The 19,633-nt window shown below is 39.3% G+C and overlaps 1 protein-coding gene across 11 annotated transcripts in view; it reads left to right on the top strand.

The window, feature by feature from the left end:
- BCLAF3 (BCLAF1 and THRAP3 family member 3) overlaps nt 1-19,633 on the top strand; it is an 88,241-nt gene that overhangs the window by 1,591 nt on the left and 67,017 nt on the right. For 6 of the 11 annotated variants that reach the window (XM_012522129.4, XM_071213090.1, XM_012522130.4 and 3 more), the window contains 2 exons: nt 768-931; nt 15,008-15,081. In XM_012522129.4, coding sequence (XP_012377583.1) covers nt 15,041-15,081 — 41 coding nt within the window. In that variant the 5' untranslated portion in view covers nt 768-931; nt 15,008-15,040. Of the gene's footprint in view, nt 1-767; nt 946-14,802; nt 14,859-14,895; nt 14,916-15,007; nt 15,082-19,633 lie in introns of those variants that run through there. The other 5 variants (XM_012522133.4, XM_012522132.4, XM_071213089.1 and 2 more) reach the window with 4 other exon arrangements.

Raw genomic sequence — 19,633 nt, 5'->3', positions numbered from 1 at the left:
ATGTGCTATTTTGCGCTCCCATTGACAATCTGTGTTTGTCCTTTCCCACACCTAGTAAAAGGCAAAATTTAAAGGCTTTCTATAGGAATACTTTTGGGTCATTTATGCTTTTCTCTTCAACTAAATACAGGTATCCTTCTTTAGTTCTCACTTTTTTTTTCTTATTTTTGGATTGGAATTCAGTTTATCATCTTTTATGCCACCTTTACCAGTATAGTAAAGACTATAAAAGTTTATCTAGACAAAGGCATAATAGAATGAACAGGAGAGTTGAGGTCAGAATTTTCTTGAATTCCATTATATTTGATTACCTTAAGTCACTAAACTTTTCTAAGGGACTATTTCCTCAACTCTGAATTAAGGACTATAATGTGTTTGCCTTTCTTGCAGCATGGTTTTAAGGATCAAATGAGACATTGATGGAAAATAAACATACTTTTATTTTGTTGATGTTTTTGCCAGCTTGTAAAAATTTCAGGTCATGGAAGCATCTTGAGGTTCATTTTGAACTTGAAAATCTGTTCTCTGATACCCTTTGCCCTCATACTTTTTCACTCTTTAAATTTGGAGTTTTATACTGCTGCCCTAGATTATATTCATAATGATATTGGAATGAAATAAGGTGAATGAATGAATTAATGTGTACAAATGTTGAAGGAGCAAATAGTGAAAGGCACTACTAGGGTCTGAGGGGGACAGAGATAAAGCTAAATGAAACGTAATCCTTGGTCTTATGATAAATAAAACATAGTCTTTGTGCCTTACAGGCTACAGACGGCCCAGGCAGCTAGAGGGCATAAAAGCTGCTTTCCAAATTTAGATGGCAATTTTAGATGTGATGCAGGATGTCAACTATTCTCTCCTGTGCTAAAGTCCAGTTCTGCTGACTGAGCAAGCGACGGACAGTCTCCACAGGGTCATCTTTCTGAAGGTAGGAGTTGCAAGGTAGGGAGCTGTTAGTATTGGAGCCCAAGAACCCAGATTCTAGTTTCAGGTCCTCTACTCGGGGCAGATTGGTTAACCTTTCTGGGACTTGGTTTGTTCATCTGTGATATGGAGTTAATCCCAGCTTCCTTAAAGGCTTCTTGTGAGGTTTAAATGAGATAGTATCTGTAAGACATTTAGTAAACCAAGAAGGATGGTTCTCATCCACTGAAGACTTGTTAGCTTCAACAGGAAAGAAACTCGGTCTCTTCCAACTTTGTATTCCTAGCCCTCAGCAGTCACTGTATGTAGCCACCTTTGCTAAATTAACGTCAAATGTGATCACTGATTAAAAATTCAGTTTGGACTGAAGCAGAAGATAATACATAAAAGTAGAATATTGGGAAAAATTGACTATATTAGCGTTAACATTAAGGACTGAAAGGAAACATTGAGCTAATTAGACCTCAACTCATCTCTACTGTGTCTGTCATTCTGCTTTATATCCCCAGTGCCAGGCAAATAGTACCTCTGCATCAACAGTAAACCTACTCAAGTCACTCCCATTTTGAAGCTTCCTCCCTAGACCCCTTACCCCTTCCAACCAGTGCTTCGTTTCTCTCCTCACCTTCTCAGCCAGACTATTTGAAGGAGTTGTCTGAAATTTTACTTTCTTAGTTTGCTGACCTACTCAGTCCTCAAGCTATTCATTATTATTATTCCTCTTATTTGACTTCTGTGAAGTCGCCTCTGAAAGACTCCCTTCTTGAAACATTTTTTGATTTCTGAGATTCTACACACCAGAGTTCCCTCCTTCCTCACAGGCTGTCCTTTCTCAATCTCCTTGGCTGGTTCATCTTCCTTGAGAGGTTGATGTTCCTATAGGCTTGATCCTTCTTGGTTTATACTCTCTGTAATAATTTATAGGGCATTGAGGTTCTCTGGTGTTTGAAGATTTGGTAGAATTCCCCTGTGAAATTATCTGGACCTGATGCTTTTTCGTGGGATATTTCCTTAACTTTCTCTATTTCTTCTATAGAAAGTGGTCTATTTAAGTTTTCTTACTCTAATGGGATCAATTTTGGTAATCTGTAGCTCTCTAGGAAATTGTCCCTTTTGTCTGGGGTTTCATTTCATTTGCATAGAGGTCTACAAAGTACTCTCTTAGGATTTAAAAAATTTTCTTCTATTTTTATTGGTTATTTCCCCCTTGCCATTTCCTATTTTGTATATTTGTGTTTTCTCCCTTTTTTTCTTGATCAATTTATATAGTGGTTTATTTATCTGGTTAATTTAAAAAATAACTGAATTTTGAATTATGAATCATTCGATCTATTAGATTTCTGTTCTCTTTCTCTTTATTTTGTGTGATTTCTTTTGATTTTCTTGGTTATTTTAAACTTTAAAAAAAATTTTTTAAATTTATTGAAGTTTATCACTCACACATAAACATACACAAACGGTAAGTGTATCATAATAGTTGTGAACTCACAAAACAAACATACATAGCATCATACAGGACTCTTATAACTCACCCTACCACATACCTTGCATTGTTGTTTAACATTTTAAACTAATGATTAAAAAGCATTGTCAAAATATTACTACTAACCAAAGTATTTTCCCCCAGCCCACCCTATTATTATTATTATCTTTGTATCATTTATATATGAACATACATAAACAGTAAGTGTATAGTAAAAGTTGTGGACTTACAAAGCAAATATGCATGACATTATACAGAGGTCCCATACATCAACCCTCCACCAACACCTTGCATTGTTGTAAGATATTTGTTACAGATTATGAAAGAACATTGTCAGAATCTTACTACTAATTTTAAATTTTTTGAGTTTGAATTTAATTAACTAATTAATTTTAATAGACTTTATTTTTTGGAGCAGTTTTAGATTTACAGAAAAATTGTGCAGTGTTCCCATATATCCCCTTGCCCCACACCCTTCCCCACAGTTTCTCGTATTATTAATATCTTGCATTAATATGGTACATTTGTTACATCTGATGAATCAATATCAATATATTATTAACTAAAGTCCTTAGTTTGCATTAGTTCATTCCTTGTGTAGTAGAGTTCTATGGGTTTGACATGTGCATAATGCCATGTATCCACTATTGTAATATCATACAGAGTTTCACTGCCCTAAAAATGTCCTATGCTCTATCTATTCATCCCTGTCTCCCTCCCCCTGAAATACTGGCAAATACTAACCTTTTTACTGTCTGTATAGTTTTGCCTTTTTCCAAAATGTCATACAGTTGGAATCATACTGTATGCAGCTTTCTCAAACTGGCTTCTTTCATTTAACAATAAGCTTTTAAAGTTCCTCCATGCCTTTTTATAGCTTGATAACTTGTTTTTGTTTTGTTTTGTTTAATGGTACCAGGGCTAGGAAATAAGCCCAGGACCTCATAAGTGGAAGCTGGTGCTCAACCACTGAACTACATCAACTCCTCTGAGTTGGTTTTGTTTTTTTCCTTTGTTTGCTTATTGTTTGTTTTTGTTTTTAGGAGGTACCAGGGACTGAACCCTGGACCTTCCATGTGGGAAGCAGGTGCTCAGCTGCTTGAGCCACACCTGCTCCCTTGTTTTTTTTAAATTGCTGAATAATACTCTATTGAGTGGATATACCACAGTTTGTTTATCCATTCACCTATTGAAGAGAATCTTGGTTGTGTCCAATTTTTGGTAATTATGAATAAAGCTGCTATAAACATGTGCAGGTTTTTAAAATACCTATTACATTTATTTTTATTCTTTCATTTTTTTATTGATAAATATGTTTAGTGCAGTGAATTTTCCACTGATTGCTGTTTTAAGTGCATCCCATAGAATTTGATATGTAGCATTTTAATTGTTGTTATTTCTTTAAAAACCTATAATTTCACTTGTAGAATACCCAGGAGTTGTTTATTAGGAGATTTGTTAAATCTCTAGGTAGAAGGAACTTTCCATTTTTAATTTTTATTGGTAAATTCTAGTTTTATTACATCATCAGAGTGTTTATACTATTTCTTTATAGGAAGTCACTCATGTTTTCTTTGTGACCTAATATGATCATTTTCGGTGAATGTGGCATGGGCACTTAAGAAGAATGGGTGTTCTCTAGTATCAGGTTATAGAGTTTGATAAATATACGTAGGATTTTCCCTATTATGTTGTTTATATCTTCTATCTCCTTATTTTCTATCCACTTGATCTGTCTTGTACTGAGAGGGATATATTAAAGTCTCCTATTGTTAGTGTGTTGTCTCAATATGTCTCTTTGCGTGTCTTGCAGATTTTGTTTCATAAAGGTGGTTACGGTGTTATATTCATATAAATATGTATATTCATATGTGCTGTATCTTCATTGTGATAGGGTCTTTTAGCACTAAAAAATGTTCTTCTTTGTCATGAGGCTTGAATTCAATTTTGTCTAATACCAGGATTGTGCCCTTCCCCTTTCCCCTCCACCCACTGTGCGCTCTCTTTTTGTTTCCATTTGCCTGGTATGCTTTTGTCCATCCATTTATTTATTTTCAAATTTGCACAGTTTATTTAACAAGAAAGAGCTATAAGTAGAAATGCAGATGTTTTCTTTATTATAAAGACAGCAGTTATAAAAGGGAATTAATAAATATGACACTAGAAATAATTTTTTTAAGTGCAGCAAACCATTGGTATCTGTGAACAATCCCAAGGGGTCACAACATAAAAAAATTTGTGGTGGGTCTAAGAATGTCTTCGTCTTAATACCTTGGAGCAGATGTTGGAAAGTGTCTAGGTAGTGAGGATGGTCATGATTTTTGAGAGTTTGGAAGGTCCTGGATTTGTCACTTAGGCATGTCAGGGGTCTGCTGTAATATAAGTTGCATACAGTCAGAGTTGAACAGGATTTCTACTCAGTAATATTATTTCTAATTATTCTTTCATTCTTCATTTAAATAGCATGGTATATAAAAGTAGAAAAAAGGCTGAAATGGAAAAATATAAATGGAAGGGAATGAAGAAAGTTGACTCTGGGGAAATGTTAAAGGCCAAAGGAGGAAGGTGGATGGGAAGGAACAAAACTTCCCATCTAAGGAACAGGCCACTCCCTTTTTGGAGAAGGGATGTGTCGTGGGCCACCTTGGCCTCCCTTTAGCCATTTTTTCCCCTTGTTTTATTATTTATTTTTCATCCATTTATTTTTAACCTTTGTTTTAGTTGGGTCTTTCGTAAGACTTGTTGAGTTTTATTTTGTGAGCCAAATTGAAACTCTTTTAATTTTAATAGGTGAGTTAAGCTTATTCACGTTTGTTGTTATGATTGATATATTTGGTCTCTACTCTTGTAAAATTTATAATTATGGGTATTTGTATTTCTCCTCAAGAGGTTTATGTTTTGCTCTTTTATTTTAAAAAGTTGGGGGGTAGATATTTAGAAGGCTTGTATATTGTTCTAGTGGTTGCTTTTATACTTATACTTTTTTAATGCTCATACTCTCCTTTTTTTAATACCATTTTTTGGGATGTGTTAGAAATACGTTGTATTCTTATAATCAAAGTAGGGTATTGATAGGCAGCATTGGAGTTCTGTTATCCACTTGCTACTCCTCCTTACTAAAGAACTGGTGATAATACCTGGCCCCTGTGAATCTACTCACATCCAGCTTTTTCTCGCCAGTGTGCCGGTCACACTTTTGTCCTATGGTGTGGCTCTTTGTTGAGAATGTAGCTTCTTTATTGCAAAGGCTTCCCTGGGAAGTTCTTATTCTTTGCAATTGTAGGTGCTGAGTTCACATTTAGTATGGAATTTCTGTTAGTGGATCTTTTTTTAAAAATAGCTTTATTGAGATATAATTCACATATCATACAAGTCACCCATTTTATGTATACAGTTTAGTGGTTTCTAGTATATTCACAGAGTTGCACCCATCACCACAATCAATTTTAGAACATTTTCATTGCACCAAAAGAAACTTCATGCCCATTAGCTGACCCTCACCATTTACCCTCAGCCTTCTCTGCTCAGGTAACCATTAATCTACTTTGTTTCTATGACTTTGCCTGTTCTGACACTTCATATAAATGGAATCATACATTGTGTGGTGTTCTGCAATTTTTTTTTAAGGTTTATTTATTAATTTCTCTCCCCTTTTCCCCACCCCCAGTTGTCTGCTTTCTGTGTCCATCTGCTGTGTCTTCTTCTGTGTCCGCTTGTATTTCTTGTCAGCGGCACCGGGAATCTGTGTTTCTTTTTGTTGCGTCATCTTGCTGTGTCCACTCTCTGTGTGCGGCGCCGTTCCTGGGCAGGCTGTACTTTCTTCATGCAGGGCGACTTTACTTACAGGGCGCACTCCTTGTGCATGGGGCTCCCCTTGTGGGGGACACCCCTGTGTGGCACGGCACTCCTTGCACGCCTCAGCACTGCGTGTAGGCCAGCTCACCAAATGAGTCAGGAGGCCCTGGGTTTGAACCCTGGACCTCCCATGTGGTAGGCGGATGCTCTATCCATGAGCCAGATCCGCTTCCCGGTGTTTTGTGATTGACTACTTTCATTTAGCACGATGTTTCCTGGGTCCCTCCATGTTGTGGCATGTATCGGTATTTCATTTCTTTTTATTGCTGAATAATATTTCATTGTATGGTATACAACATTTTGTTTATCCATTCATAGGTTGGTATATATGTGTTGTTTCCACTTGGGACCTATTAAGAATAATGCTGCCATGAACATTTGTAAAAGTTTTGGGTGTAAACATAGGAGTGGAATTGCTGGATCATATGGTAATTATGTTTAACTGTTTGAGGAACTACCAAACTGGTTTCCAAAGCTGCTGCACTATTTTACATTCCCAACAGCAGTGCATGAGGGTTCCACTTTCTATACAATCTTGTCATCATTTATTATCTTTTTTAAAATTATCGCCATATTAGTGGATGTGAAGTGGTATCTTGTTATGATTTTGGTTTGCATTTCCCTGATGGCATTCATGTTAACCTCATGGCCTGTTGTATATCTTCTTTGGAGAACTATATCTTCTTTGGAGAATATCTATTCAGATCCTTTGCCCACGTTTCTTTTTTAAGATTTATTTAATTTATTTATTTCTCCCCATCCCCTCGTTGTTTGCATGTGCTGTGTCCATTTGTTGTGTGGTGGTCTTCTCTTTCTAGGAGGCACAAGGAACTGAACCTGGAGACCTCCTCCCCTCGCCTGAGCCACCTCTGCTCCCCGCTTTGTTTCATCTCTCATTGTGCTTTCTCACTGTCTCTTGGTTGTGTCATCTCACTGCATCATCTTGTCACATCAGCTCAGTGTGCCAGCCCATCACATCAGCTCACCATCTTGCTTGTTTTCTACAGGAGGCACCAGGAACCAAACCTGGACCTTCTATGTAGTAGGCAGGAGCTCAGTAGCCTGAGCCACATCCGTTTCCCCCTTTGCGCACTTTTTAACTGAATTGTTGTCTCTTTATTATTGAGTTGTAGGAGTTCTTCCCCACCCCAGATGGCTCTCTTGTCTGTTTGCTCATTGTTTGTGTTCATTATCTGCTCATTGTCCCTGCTCGCTGCCTGCTCGTTTTTGTTTTCTTGTTGCTCTTTCCTTGCTGTCTTCTCATTGTCTGCCTGCTTTTTCTTTAGGAGGCAATGTGAACCAATCCTGGGACCTCCCATGTGGGAGGTGGGCACCCAACTGTTTGAGCCACATCCGCTCCCCGGGAGTTCTTTATGTATTCTACCTACAAGTCCCTATCAGATACATAATTTGCAGAACTTCTCTCCCATTCTGTGGGTTGTCTTTTCACTTTTTTTTTTCTAGGAGGTATCAGGAATTGAACCTGTGACCTCATAAATGGGAAGCAGGCACTCAACCACTGAGCTGCACCAGCTCCCCCTCTTTTCATTTCTTGGTGATGTCCTTTGTAACACAAAAGTTTTTAATTTTGCCGATGCCTAATTTATCTGTTTTAGTTGTTGCTTGTATTTTTAGTGTCTTGTCTAAGAAACCATTGCCTTAATCCAAGGTCACAGGTATTCATCTCCATGGTTTCTTTTAAGAGTTTTATTGTTTTCACTCTTACATTTAGGTCTTTGATCTATTTTGAGTTAATTTTTTTATTATTGTGGTAATATTTATATAACATAAAATTTGACATTTTAACCATTCTTACATGTATAATTCAGTGGCATTAATTATTTTTACAGTGTTGTGTTACCATTACCACCATCCATTACTAAAACTTTTTCATCACCCCAAACAGAAACTCTTTACCCATTAAGCAATAATTCTCCATTTATCCCACCCCCATCCCTGATAACCTCTAATCTACCTTTTTTAAAAAGATTTATTTATTTATTTATTTATTTCTCTCCCCACCCTACCCCCCGCTTGTCTGTTTTCTGTGTCCATTCGTTGTGTGTTCTTCTGTGTCTGCTTGTATTCTTGTCAGCAGCACTGGGAATCTATCTCTTTTGTTGTTGTTGTTGTTGTTGCATCATCCATGTGTGTGGCACCACTCCTGGGCAGGCTCAACTTTCTTTCACAATGGGCGGCTCTCCTTGTGGGGTGCACTCCTTGTGCGTGGGGCTCCCCTACGTGGGAGACACCCCTGCATGGCAGGGCACTCCTTGCACACATCAGCACTGAGCATGGGCCAGCTCTACACAGGTCAAGGAGGTCCTGGGTTTGAACCGTGGACCTCCCGTGTGGTAGGTGGATGCTCTATCTGTTGAGCCAAGTCCACTTCCCTCTAATCTACCTTTGTCTCTGTGAGTTTCCTCCTTTTCCTAGGTGGAATCATACAATATTTGTTCTTTTGTGTCTGCCTTATTTCACATAGCATAATGTTTTCAAGGTTCATCCATGTTGTAAAATGTTTCATTCCTTTTTATGGCTGAATAGCATTCCATTGTATGTATATACTACATTTTGTTTATCCATTCACCCATCAGTGGACACTTGGATTGTTTCCACATTTTGGCTATTGTGAATAATGCATTTGTGACTATTAGTGTACACATATCTTTTTTATTCCCTGCTTTCAATTCTGGGGGTATATACCTAGCAACAAAATTGCTGGGTCATAGGGTAATTCGTGTTTAAATTTTTTTTAAATTTAAGATTTATTTAATTTATTTATTCATTCCCTCCCTCACCATTGTTTGCGCTCACTGTCTGCTCGTCTTCTCTTTAGGAGGCACCAGGAACCAAACCTGGGATCTCTCATGTGGCAGAAAGGCGCTCAATTGTTTGTGCCACCTCAGCTCCCTGGTTTGTTGTGTCTCTCACTGTCTTTCCTCTTTGAGTCTCTTTGTTGCATCATCTTGTTGTGTCAGCTCACCACACCCATTACGCCAGCCCACCCTCTCCAGGAGGCCCCAAGAACCAAACCAGGGACCTCCTATGTGGTAGGTGGGAGCTCAGTTGCTTGAGTCCTATTTGCTTCCCTGTGTTTAACTTTTTGAGGAACTGCCAAACTTTTCCACAACAGCTGCACAGTTTTATATTCCCACTAGCAATGCTTAAGAATTCTAACTTCTTTGTATTCTTGCCAACATTAGTTGTTTTCACTTTTTAAAAAAATAATAGCCATCCTAGTGGGTGTAAAGCTTTTTGAGTTAATTTTTGAATGTGGCGTTAGGTAGGGATCCAATTTTGTTCTTTTACCTGTGAATATCCAGTTGTCCCAGAATCATTTGTCAACTTATTTAACATTTTAATATCTGGCTTATCAGGGTTTTTTCCCCCCAGTATCCTTCAAACCCCACCTATTGCCTACATAGCTGTGAACTTATTCCGTTATTTTTTTTCCCTTCTTCTTCTCCATTTTTAGTTGCATTATTTCTATTTTGTCACATTATACAACAATTTGGTCTTCCACCTTCATCCCCATCTTTCTTATATTTACATTTACAAATTTTTAAATGCTTATGATCAGTCCTTTTGTCAAAGTTTTCTCAGTCTTCATTTGTTTGGATAAAGTTCATTTTCTAGTAGATTCCTCAGGAAGGGCTAAGCTGAACCCTTTTATGTTGAAAACTATGTTTCTATCACCTTGATATTTGAGAGAGAGCTTTGCTGGTATAAAAATCCTTGGTTTGCACTTATTTTCATTGAATTTTTCTTTTAAATTTGCTGCTCCATTGTTACTTTGCTTTGTATGTTGGTTTTGAAAACTCTGATGCTGGTCTTTATTTCTTTAGATTTTTAAGTTACTCTTTTTTTAAAAGATAGATTGATTAATTGATTGATTGATTGATCTTCTCCCCTTCCCCTCCCCCTTTTCCCACCCTGCTTATTTTTGCTGTGTTCATTCTCTGTGTGATCTTCTGTATCTATTTCTTTTTGTCTTCTCATTTTTTCTCCTCTAGGATTCACCCAGGATTTGATCCTGGGAACCTCTGATGTAGAGAGAGGTTCTCTGTCAGCTGCACCACCACAGTTTCTGGTTTCTGCTGTGCTTCACCTTGACTCTCCCCTTTGTCTCTCTTTTGTTGCATCATCCTCTTACTGTGTGACTCACTTGTGCAGGCACTGGCTCACTGCATGGGCACTTGGCTCACCACGCAGGCATTCACATGGGCATTCAACTTGCCGTGTGGGCACTTGGCTTACCATGCAGGCACTGGCTCACTGTGCAGGCACGCTTTCTCTTCTTTTTCACCAGGAGGCCCGGGGATTGAACCCAGGTCCTCCCATATAGTAGGCAGAAGCCCTATCACTTGAGCCATATCTGCTTCCCTTAAGTTACTCTTTTTGCCTGGAGCTCTTTGAGATTTTATCTTTATCTTTGAAATCAAATAATTTTTACTAGGATATGTCTCAGAGTTGATTGATTGGGGTTAATTTTTCCATGTATCCAGTGAGCCCTTCGGTGTGTAGATTCAGGTATTTTTCTATTTCTGAAAGGCTTTCTTGAATTATAGCTGTAAATATTAGTTCAGTTCTATTGTTTGGGGTTTTTTCTTCAGGGACTATAATAATACAACTTTTATTCTTTCTTTGCCTGTCTTCTATCTCCACTACTTTCTCTCTGACCCTTTTTACCCCTCTCTCTCTCTCTCTCTCTCTCTCTCTCTCTCTCTCTCTCTCTCTCTCTCTCACTCTCTCACTCTCACTCTCAGTGTCATCTTCCTTTTCTGGATTGTTTTTCTACCTTTTTTTGATACCCTTATAAAATTTTCATTTGAATCTATTCTTTGTGTACCTTGTAATTTATTCATTTTTCAGATAATTTGTTCTTCCATTTTTTTCCTGAATGCAATTAACTGGGCTTTTTTCCTTTCATTTCTCCTTATTTTTTATTTCTGCTCTTAGTTTTTTGAATTTCTGATTAAAGGTGGGTTTTTTCTATTTACTTTTTAAAAATTTTATTGAAGTATATCATTCATACATGAACATACATAAACAATAAGTGTATAATAAAAGTTGTGAACTTCCAGACATGCATAATATCATACATGGGTCCCATATATCACCCCACCACCAACACCTTTCATTGTTGTGAAACATTTGTTACCAATTATGAAATAATATTGTCAAAATATTACTACTAACTATCACTCATGTCTGATATTTGGTGTATTTTCCCCCAAACCCACCCTATTATTATTTTTTAAAATATATTTTTATTACAGAAGTTGTGAACTTACAAATCAATCATGCACATGTATAGAATTCCCATACAATACCACTTCACCAGTATACCACACCGTGATGGAACATTTGTTACAGATTAAGAGATAATATCATCAGACTTTTACTACCAACCATGGTCCAGAGCATACATTTTGCACACTTTTTCCATGCCCCCTCATTATCAGCACAGTACATCTTTGGCATTGGTGCAAGAGTACTATAGTACTGTTGTCAACCACAGTAAAGGTGGGTTTTTTTTAATATCTTCAAATGGTTTTGAACATATTAAATCCGTTTGGAGTATGGACTTAGAATTTCCTTTTACTTCATGGTTTTGTGGCAAGTGATTTTCACTCAGTTAAATTCTCTCTTAAACCACTTTCTTTTCTACACATGGGTGTCAGTGGACTTTAAAATTTTTGCAAATCTCCTGAGTATGAAACTATCTCATTGTTTTAATTTTATCTCCCTGATTCTTATTTGGGTTGAGTATCTTTTCATGCTTATTGGCCATTTGTGTTTCCTCTTTTTTGAGAAACTAGAAGGACAGAGCTTCTGTTTACTGAGCTGGGGCAGACTTTTGGAGGGGCAGGTTTTGGAGGGAGTTTGCTTTTGGACATGTTTACAGGGTGTCCAACAAGTTGTTGGCTATTCAGTCATGGAGCACAGAGGATAGGTGAGGGTTGGAGATCTAAATTTAGGAGATGTTTATAGAGAATATTTAAAACTGTGAGACTGAATGAATTTAGACAGTGACAAGTCCAAAGACTGAGTTCAATCTTTTTTTTAAAGACTTATTTAATTTATTTCTTCCCACCCCCTTGTTGTTTGCACTTGCTATGTTTGTTCATTGTGTGCTTGTCTTCCTTTTAGGAGGCACTGGGAACCAAACCCAGGACCTCTTTTGGGAGGGAGGCGCCTAATGCCTTGAGTCACCTCCTCTCCCTGATTTGTTGTGTCTCTCATTATGATTTCTTCTTGTGTCTCTTGTTGCATCACCTTGTTGTGTCAGCTTGCCACGCCAGCCTGTTGCTAGTCTTCAGGAGGCACCAGGAACCAAACCTGGAACCTCCTGTGTGGTAGGTGGGGGCTCAATTTCTTGAGCCACATCCACTTCGTTGAGTTCACTCTTTAGGGGAAGACTGTGTTAACTATTTTTTTTTAAAGATTTATTTTTTATTTATTTCTCTTCCCTTCCCCCCAACCACTCCCCCCCATTGTCTGCTCTCTGTGTCCATTGCTGCATGTTCTTCTGTGTCCGCTTCTGTTGTTGTCAGCGGCATGGGAATCTGTGTTTCTTTTTGTTGCGTCATCTTGTTGTGTAGCTCTCCGTGTGTGCGGAGCCATTCCTGGGCAGGCTGCACTTTCTTTCGCTCTGGGCAGCTCTCGTTACGGGGCGCACTCCTTGCGCATGGGGCTCCCCTATGCGGGGACACCCCTGCATGGCAGGGCACTCCTTGTGCGCATCAGCACTGTGCATAGGCCAGCTCCACACGGGTCAAGGAGGCCCAGGGTTTGAACCGTGGACCTCCCATGTGGTAGATGGATGCCCTATCCACTGGGCCAAGTCCGCTTCCCTGTGTTAACTATTTAGGGGTTGGGGTAGTACAACGGGAGATGAGGAGAAACCAAAGGAGATGGAGGAAGATCACAGAGGTAGGAGGAAAACTAGGAAAGCATAGTATTTTGGAATCCAAGTGAAGGAAGTGCTTCAGGGATGAAGATGTGATTGGACTGATTATCAAATGCTGCTGGTAGATCAAGGAGAAGGAGGACCGAGAATTAATCATTGGATTTAGCAATATATATTTCATTAGTGATCTTGATTAGAGCAATTGTGCAGTGGTAGGGTAGAAAGCCAGATTGATGAGGGTCAAGCAAGAATGGTAGGAGAAGAATTGGAGATAATGACTGGTATACAGGCAGCCCTTTTGATGAATTTAGTTGTAAAAGGAAAAACAGGGTGGTCTGTGCATGGTGGCTGTATGATTCATGGTCCCCCAGCAATAATTTTGAAAGCCACTAGGGGTGTGAGTCCAATAAACTGAGAATTGCTTATAGTATCAGAACTGAGGACTTTTGAGATGTAAAGAATAGCTGGTTTAGAAGACTATACCCTAATTACATGTTTTTAAAATTCAATTCCTAGAGCTATTGGTTTCTCTTAAAGACTGAGGAATATTTGAAAAAAATCAAGTTTAGATTTACTTTTAAAATTTACTTAATTGTACATTATTTGCTTTGGCACAAAATCAAAAGCTAACTAAATGGCTAATAATGGTTAAGTTATGGTATATTTATCTGATGGAATGTTAAGCATGTTAAGCACTGATAAGCAATTATAGTCAGAAATTTTAATTCATGTTATCTGACAACTTAAAAATCACTATATACCAATAGGTATTCCTAATTTTTTGCCTGTGATTATATGATGTGTTTATGTACGTGGCAAAAGATGGGAAGGTAGTAGTGGCTAGTTTCAGATAGAGGAATTATGGGTAATTTTTTTTCTTTTTTGAATGTTTATTTAGCAGTTGCTACTGAGCATTATTCTGAGTATTTTCCATAATTTAACTCAGGTAAGCAAACTACAGTGCATTTGGCCTGCAGGGACTGTTTTTCTGTGGTCTTTGAGCTAAGAATAGTTTTACACCTTTAAAAATATATATATTTTTATTACTGAAGTTGTGAACTTACAAAACAATCATGTACATGTGTAGAATTCCCATACAACAGCCCTTCACCAACATACCACACCATTGTGGAACAGTTGTCACCGATTATGAGATAATATCATAAGAGTATTATCACTATGATCCATAGCATACACGTGGCATACTTTTTCCATGCCCCCCTGTTATTAACCCAGTACATCTTTGGCGTTGATGTAAGAATATTACAGTATTGCTGTTAACTATAATCCATAGGTTACCCTAATTGTAGTTTCCCCATGCTTCTCCACATTTCCTCCACCCTACAATAGTGACGAACATCCATTCTAGTTCACAGTACATTCTTGCATTTGTACTATTAGCCACAATTCGCATCCACCTCTGGGTTTACTGTGTTATTCAGTCCCTAGATTTTTCTCTAGCTTCCTTTCAGTTGACATTTGCATCCCTAGACTGCCCTTCTCAGCCACAATCCCATCGGTTTTTACACTTAAAGGGTTAAAAAAAGAGAGAGAGGGAGATGGGACAGAGAACTTAAATGGCCTACAAAGCTTAAAATTGTTACTGTTGGTCCCTTTACAGAAAAAATTTGCTGGCTCTTGACTTAATTCATTCTATCCACACAACATTCCAATAAGGTGGGCCCTATTATCATCACTCCCATTTTACAGATGAGAAAACTTCGGGACAGAGAGGTTAAGTAACTTTTCCTTGGTGGCATTCACTGTGGTTTAGACCAGATTGCAGGTACTTTCTACAACCTTGCTAATACTGTGTTTCTTTGCAGTGAAAAAAGTGGATAGTGCTCACATGTCAAAGGATGGCGCGGTCACGGTCAAGATCCCCCAGATGGAAACACAGGTGAGCAGTTCTTAGCTTAGCAGAGTAAACTTAGATTTGTGATGTGCTAGTACTGGTCAAGACCTATTTTAATAAGCTCCTAGGACCTGGTTATTTACAGTAGGTGCTTCATCGTGCTATAGGTTGTATTTCTAAATTCTAGGAGCTGACAGCTTTATTTCTTTACAGTGACAGCTAGAATTAATCTATAATATAAATAAACACAATGGCCACAGCAATGGAGAGTGAGAAACATCTTCAAGGGTGATATATTTTTTATATTAGTGAGTGGTTTAGAACTTTTCAGTGCATGTTTTAATTTTTTTTTTCATAATCAATGTGTTTGAAGAAATTGGGGGTTAGGAAATACAGAGGTCCCTATTTCTTCATCTTCATGGCAGAACAATAGGGTTTTGAATGATTCAGTTGTAATTCAGTTCTCCTCTCTTCTAGTGGTTAGTATAAATAGTATATATAATTATATGGGAATAATTCGACCAGTATTTATTGTATACCTGCTCCAGGCAGGTCCTGGGAAGACAAAGGCAAGGATGGCATCTTATGTGGTCTCAGCAAGCATGCAGCCTGCCTGGGGAGACTGACACCATAGCCAAGGAGAACACAGTGTGAAATGTGGTATGCTACTGATTGGGACTCCCTGGATTCACAGGGAGGGAATAATTAGTTCTGCTTTTGTGGAGGGGAAAGGGGGATACTAAGAAAGTTTTCAAAGAAGAGAAGATTTTAGCTGGGCATTTGAGGATGGGTAGAATTTCTGAAGGCAGAAAGAGTAGAGAAAAATATTCCAGTGAAGTGGGGCAGCAGGAGCAAAGGCACAAACCTGCAAAAGTGACTAGTATGTTCTAGGACTTTATAAAGGATCCCAAAGTAACTAGTATGTTCTGAGACTTTAAAAAGGACCGTAGTAACATACACAAAGGGCAGACAAAGATTTTTCACGTTGATGTGGCTTGGCCATTGTGCTTATTCATTTTGGTTATGAAATGACTACTTGATCATTACTTCAGCAGTTTTCATTTTGTAGTTCACAAGACCAAATTGTAATGGGAAAGAGTTTCAGAAAGAGAGGGAAATGCAGAGAAGCAAATGACTTTAAAATGAAGGGAATCGAGGTCATTTTATGTCACCTCCTTGTGTTATGCCTTTATGAGATGGCACAAGAGACCCTGCCAACCTCAGTGCCTTATTTATGGATTCCTTCTCGGGACTTATTGTTGATAACTGTAGAGGAACTGGTATTTTATCTTACTTGCAAATTAACACATTAGCCTGCCACAAGATACTCCTGGGTCAGAGACCAAGGCCTTCATTACTCATGGCACAGCAGGTAGCATGAACTTCATGTTCATGTCAATTCCCTTTGCCCCCAAATTCCCCGAGGGTGCTGCAGGGCAGGCTGTGCACTGGGGAAGCAGTGAGTTTGGCACATCGCTAAGAAACCTGAGTTTAGGAAACCCCCAGTCAGAGGCTACACGCAAACCTCTTCTACCCTTGCACTGGAGGGACACACTGTCTTATTATCTAGGACAGCAAACAAATCAGCCCTCTGCCCCTGAGGGAGACACTATTTCTATCTTCCAAGGCTGTTTACCTTGGAACACAAGCTTTCAGTGCCTCTGCTGTATCACAAGATGGGCAGAACTAGAGACAACCATGGAAAATTGTCTCCACACAGACTCCTTGGGTTTCTTTTGTCCACTTAGGGCAGGGGTTCTTGCGCTTTTTTGTCTCATGGACCCCGCTGCCAGTCAGGTGAAAACCACGGACCCCTTACTAAGTCCACACGATACTGTGTATTATTTAATAAATATATCACACCCACACCAACATGACCCACAAGATTAATGTTTTTTTGAATTTCAATTCAAGTTCACAGACCCCTTGTTAAGAACCCCTGCCTTAGGGGAATTGACAATGATAACCATTTTAACCTTCTTCAGAAGAAAGGGACTTTATAAAATAAAACAATAAACCACATGGTATAAAATATAGCAAAGCAGTATTTAATGTGAGACAAGGACTGAAGTAAGATACTGGATGTTTCATCTATTCTGGAAGCCTTTGGCCTCTGGGTGCCAGCTTTGCTCCTTAGCAGTGAAAGAAATGAAATCGTCCAGGAATCCTCTCTTGGAATGCCAATTGGATGACAGAACTTCTGCTTCAGCTAAATGATGCCAGTATAGCTAGCTTGGTGACTCCAAAGGGAGATATTGCCAAGTCCAGATATAAGTCCCAGTGTGTATGTGAAGATAACTTTGCCTCCTTTCTCATGGGAAGGACTCAGACTTGTCACTGAAAGGAAAGGGTTTTACTCTTGGTTACTTCAACTCCTTGGCAGCTTCCGAAGAGGGGTGATAACAAAAGCTGCAAGAGTAGCTTCCTCATGGATTGGAAGACATTGAACGCTTAGCACAGAGACTGGGAAATTAGAGAGAGAAGACAGGTCCAATGGAGGTACACAGTTGAACTTCATTGTGTTCCAGTTAGTTGTGCTCCTCTCTCTTTTCTTTAAGTCTGGGCAAAACAAACTGCTTTCCCTGGGTATAGGAGCCTTCCTCCTTAGTCCTGGGACTACAAGACTCAACATTGGCAATGCTGAGGAATCAGGGATGGTGGTTACAGAAAGGATGTGCTGTCCCTGGAGAGCATTATAGCTGCATTAAGCACATGTTCACCAAATTTATAAGCTCTGAACAGCATGATTTTAATTTTATATGTAAGGATACAGGTCTGGGAAAGAAAAGCAACTTATCTGTGATAGTAGTATTTATGGAGAAACTAAGCATGAGATTCAAGCCTTAAGGTTCTCCCTCCCCTTGGGCAAAAAAAATACATATATGTACATATATACACACACATACATACATTCTCCTTGATACAACCTTAGTAAAGAGACTAGACAATCACTTGGAGAGAAAATATGAGTCCAGTTTTGGGTCTGAGTTTTGATTTCTTGTAGCACCATAAAATCTTAGAATCTAATTTCATAGGTCATGGTCAGTTTGCAAGAGACTGTCTTATACATTTATTTTTTTTTATTTTTATTTTTATTTATTTTTTTATTTTTTTAAATTACATTATGAAAAATATGAGGTCCCATTCAACCCCACCGCCCCCGCCCCCCACTCCCCCCACAGCAACACTCTCTCCCATCATCATGACACATCCATTGCACCTGGTAAGTTCATCTCTGAGCATCACTGCACCCCATAGTCAGTGGTCCACATCATAGCCCAGACTCTCTCACGTTCCATCCAGTGGGCCCTGGGGGGATCTATAATGTCCCGTAATTGTCCGTGAAGCACTATCCAGGACAACTCCACGTCCGGAAAACGCCTCCACATCTCATCTCTTCCTCCCGTTCCCCACACCCAGCAGCCACCATGGCTACCATTCCCACACCCATTCCACATTTTCTCTGTGGACATTGGATTGGTTGTGTCCATTGCACATCTATGTCAAGTGAGGGCTTAGATTCCATATGGGTACTGGATGCACTCCTCCCGCTTCCAGTTGTAGACACTCTAGGCTCCATGTTGTGGTGGTTGACCTTCTTCAACTCCATGTTAGCTGAGTGGAGTAAGTCCAATAAATCAAAGTGTAGGAGCTGAAGTCTGTTGAGGCTCTGGGCCTGGGTGTCATATTATCAGTCCAGAGATTCAAATCCCCTACATATATCTTAAACCCAGCACCGACTACAATTCCAATAAAGTAGCATGCAAGTCTTGTGAAAAGAGATCCCCTCTGAGTCCAATTCCATCACGCAGAAACACCAGCTCCAAAGAAGGGCTATCTGTCATGGCAGTGAACCCCTTCTGCCATGACCATAGAACCCGTGGGTCTCTTTATCCCTCAAAAGAACCAATACCTGGGGTTGTATCTACCTTATCTGTCTCTTAGACTCTGTTCAGTTGTACATAGGGGTATTCCTTCTGACAACCTCCAGACTCTTTTTTAGAGACTCACAGCCTTATAATCTCATTTCTCCTTTCCATTTCCCCCTTACATTAGGTCAAACAGCTTCCCAAAGTCATGTCATTATATGTAGACAGGTATATTCTGCTGTTCCGCATTGAATCTTTAATTCAAGGTCATTTTCTAGTTGCTTCTTCAGCTGGTATGTGGTAGTGATCCCTCGGTGCCAGGGAGGCTCATCCCCAGGTGTCATGTCCCACGCTGGGGGGAATGCATCGCATCTACACGCTGAGTTTGGCTGTGAGAGTGGCCACATTTGAGTAACATGCAGGCTGTCAGGAGGAAACCCCCAGGCACAATGCTACTCTAGGCCTTGTTCTTATTGCAGGTGTATAGGCTCAAAAGTGTAACCATTAGTATCACGAGCCCACTGTTGGGCCCTCCTTCCTTCCTGGTTCTTGCCGTTGCACCTGGAGGATTGCCGCTGCTCTCCCAGGGCCCACAACAGTGACCCCCCGGCCAGGAGCCCAGTACCCCCCCAGCTGTTGTTTTTGTTTCCACTATGAGTATATATAGACATTACCATATACCCTGGGCATATGCCCTGTATAACTCCCTGTCAACCATATATATCCTG

The sequence above is a fragment of the Dasypus novemcinctus genome, chromosome X (assembly GCF_030445035.2).
Source record: "Dasypus novemcinctus isolate mDasNov1 chromosome X, mDasNov1.1.hap2, whole genome shotgun sequence".
In the NCBI taxonomy this organism is placed as follows: Eukaryota; Metazoa; Chordata; class Mammalia; order Cingulata; family Dasypodidae; genus Dasypus; species Dasypus novemcinctus.
The sequence above is the reverse complement of the archived record's forward strand: the minus strand, read 5'-3'. Positions and strand labels throughout refer to the sequence as shown.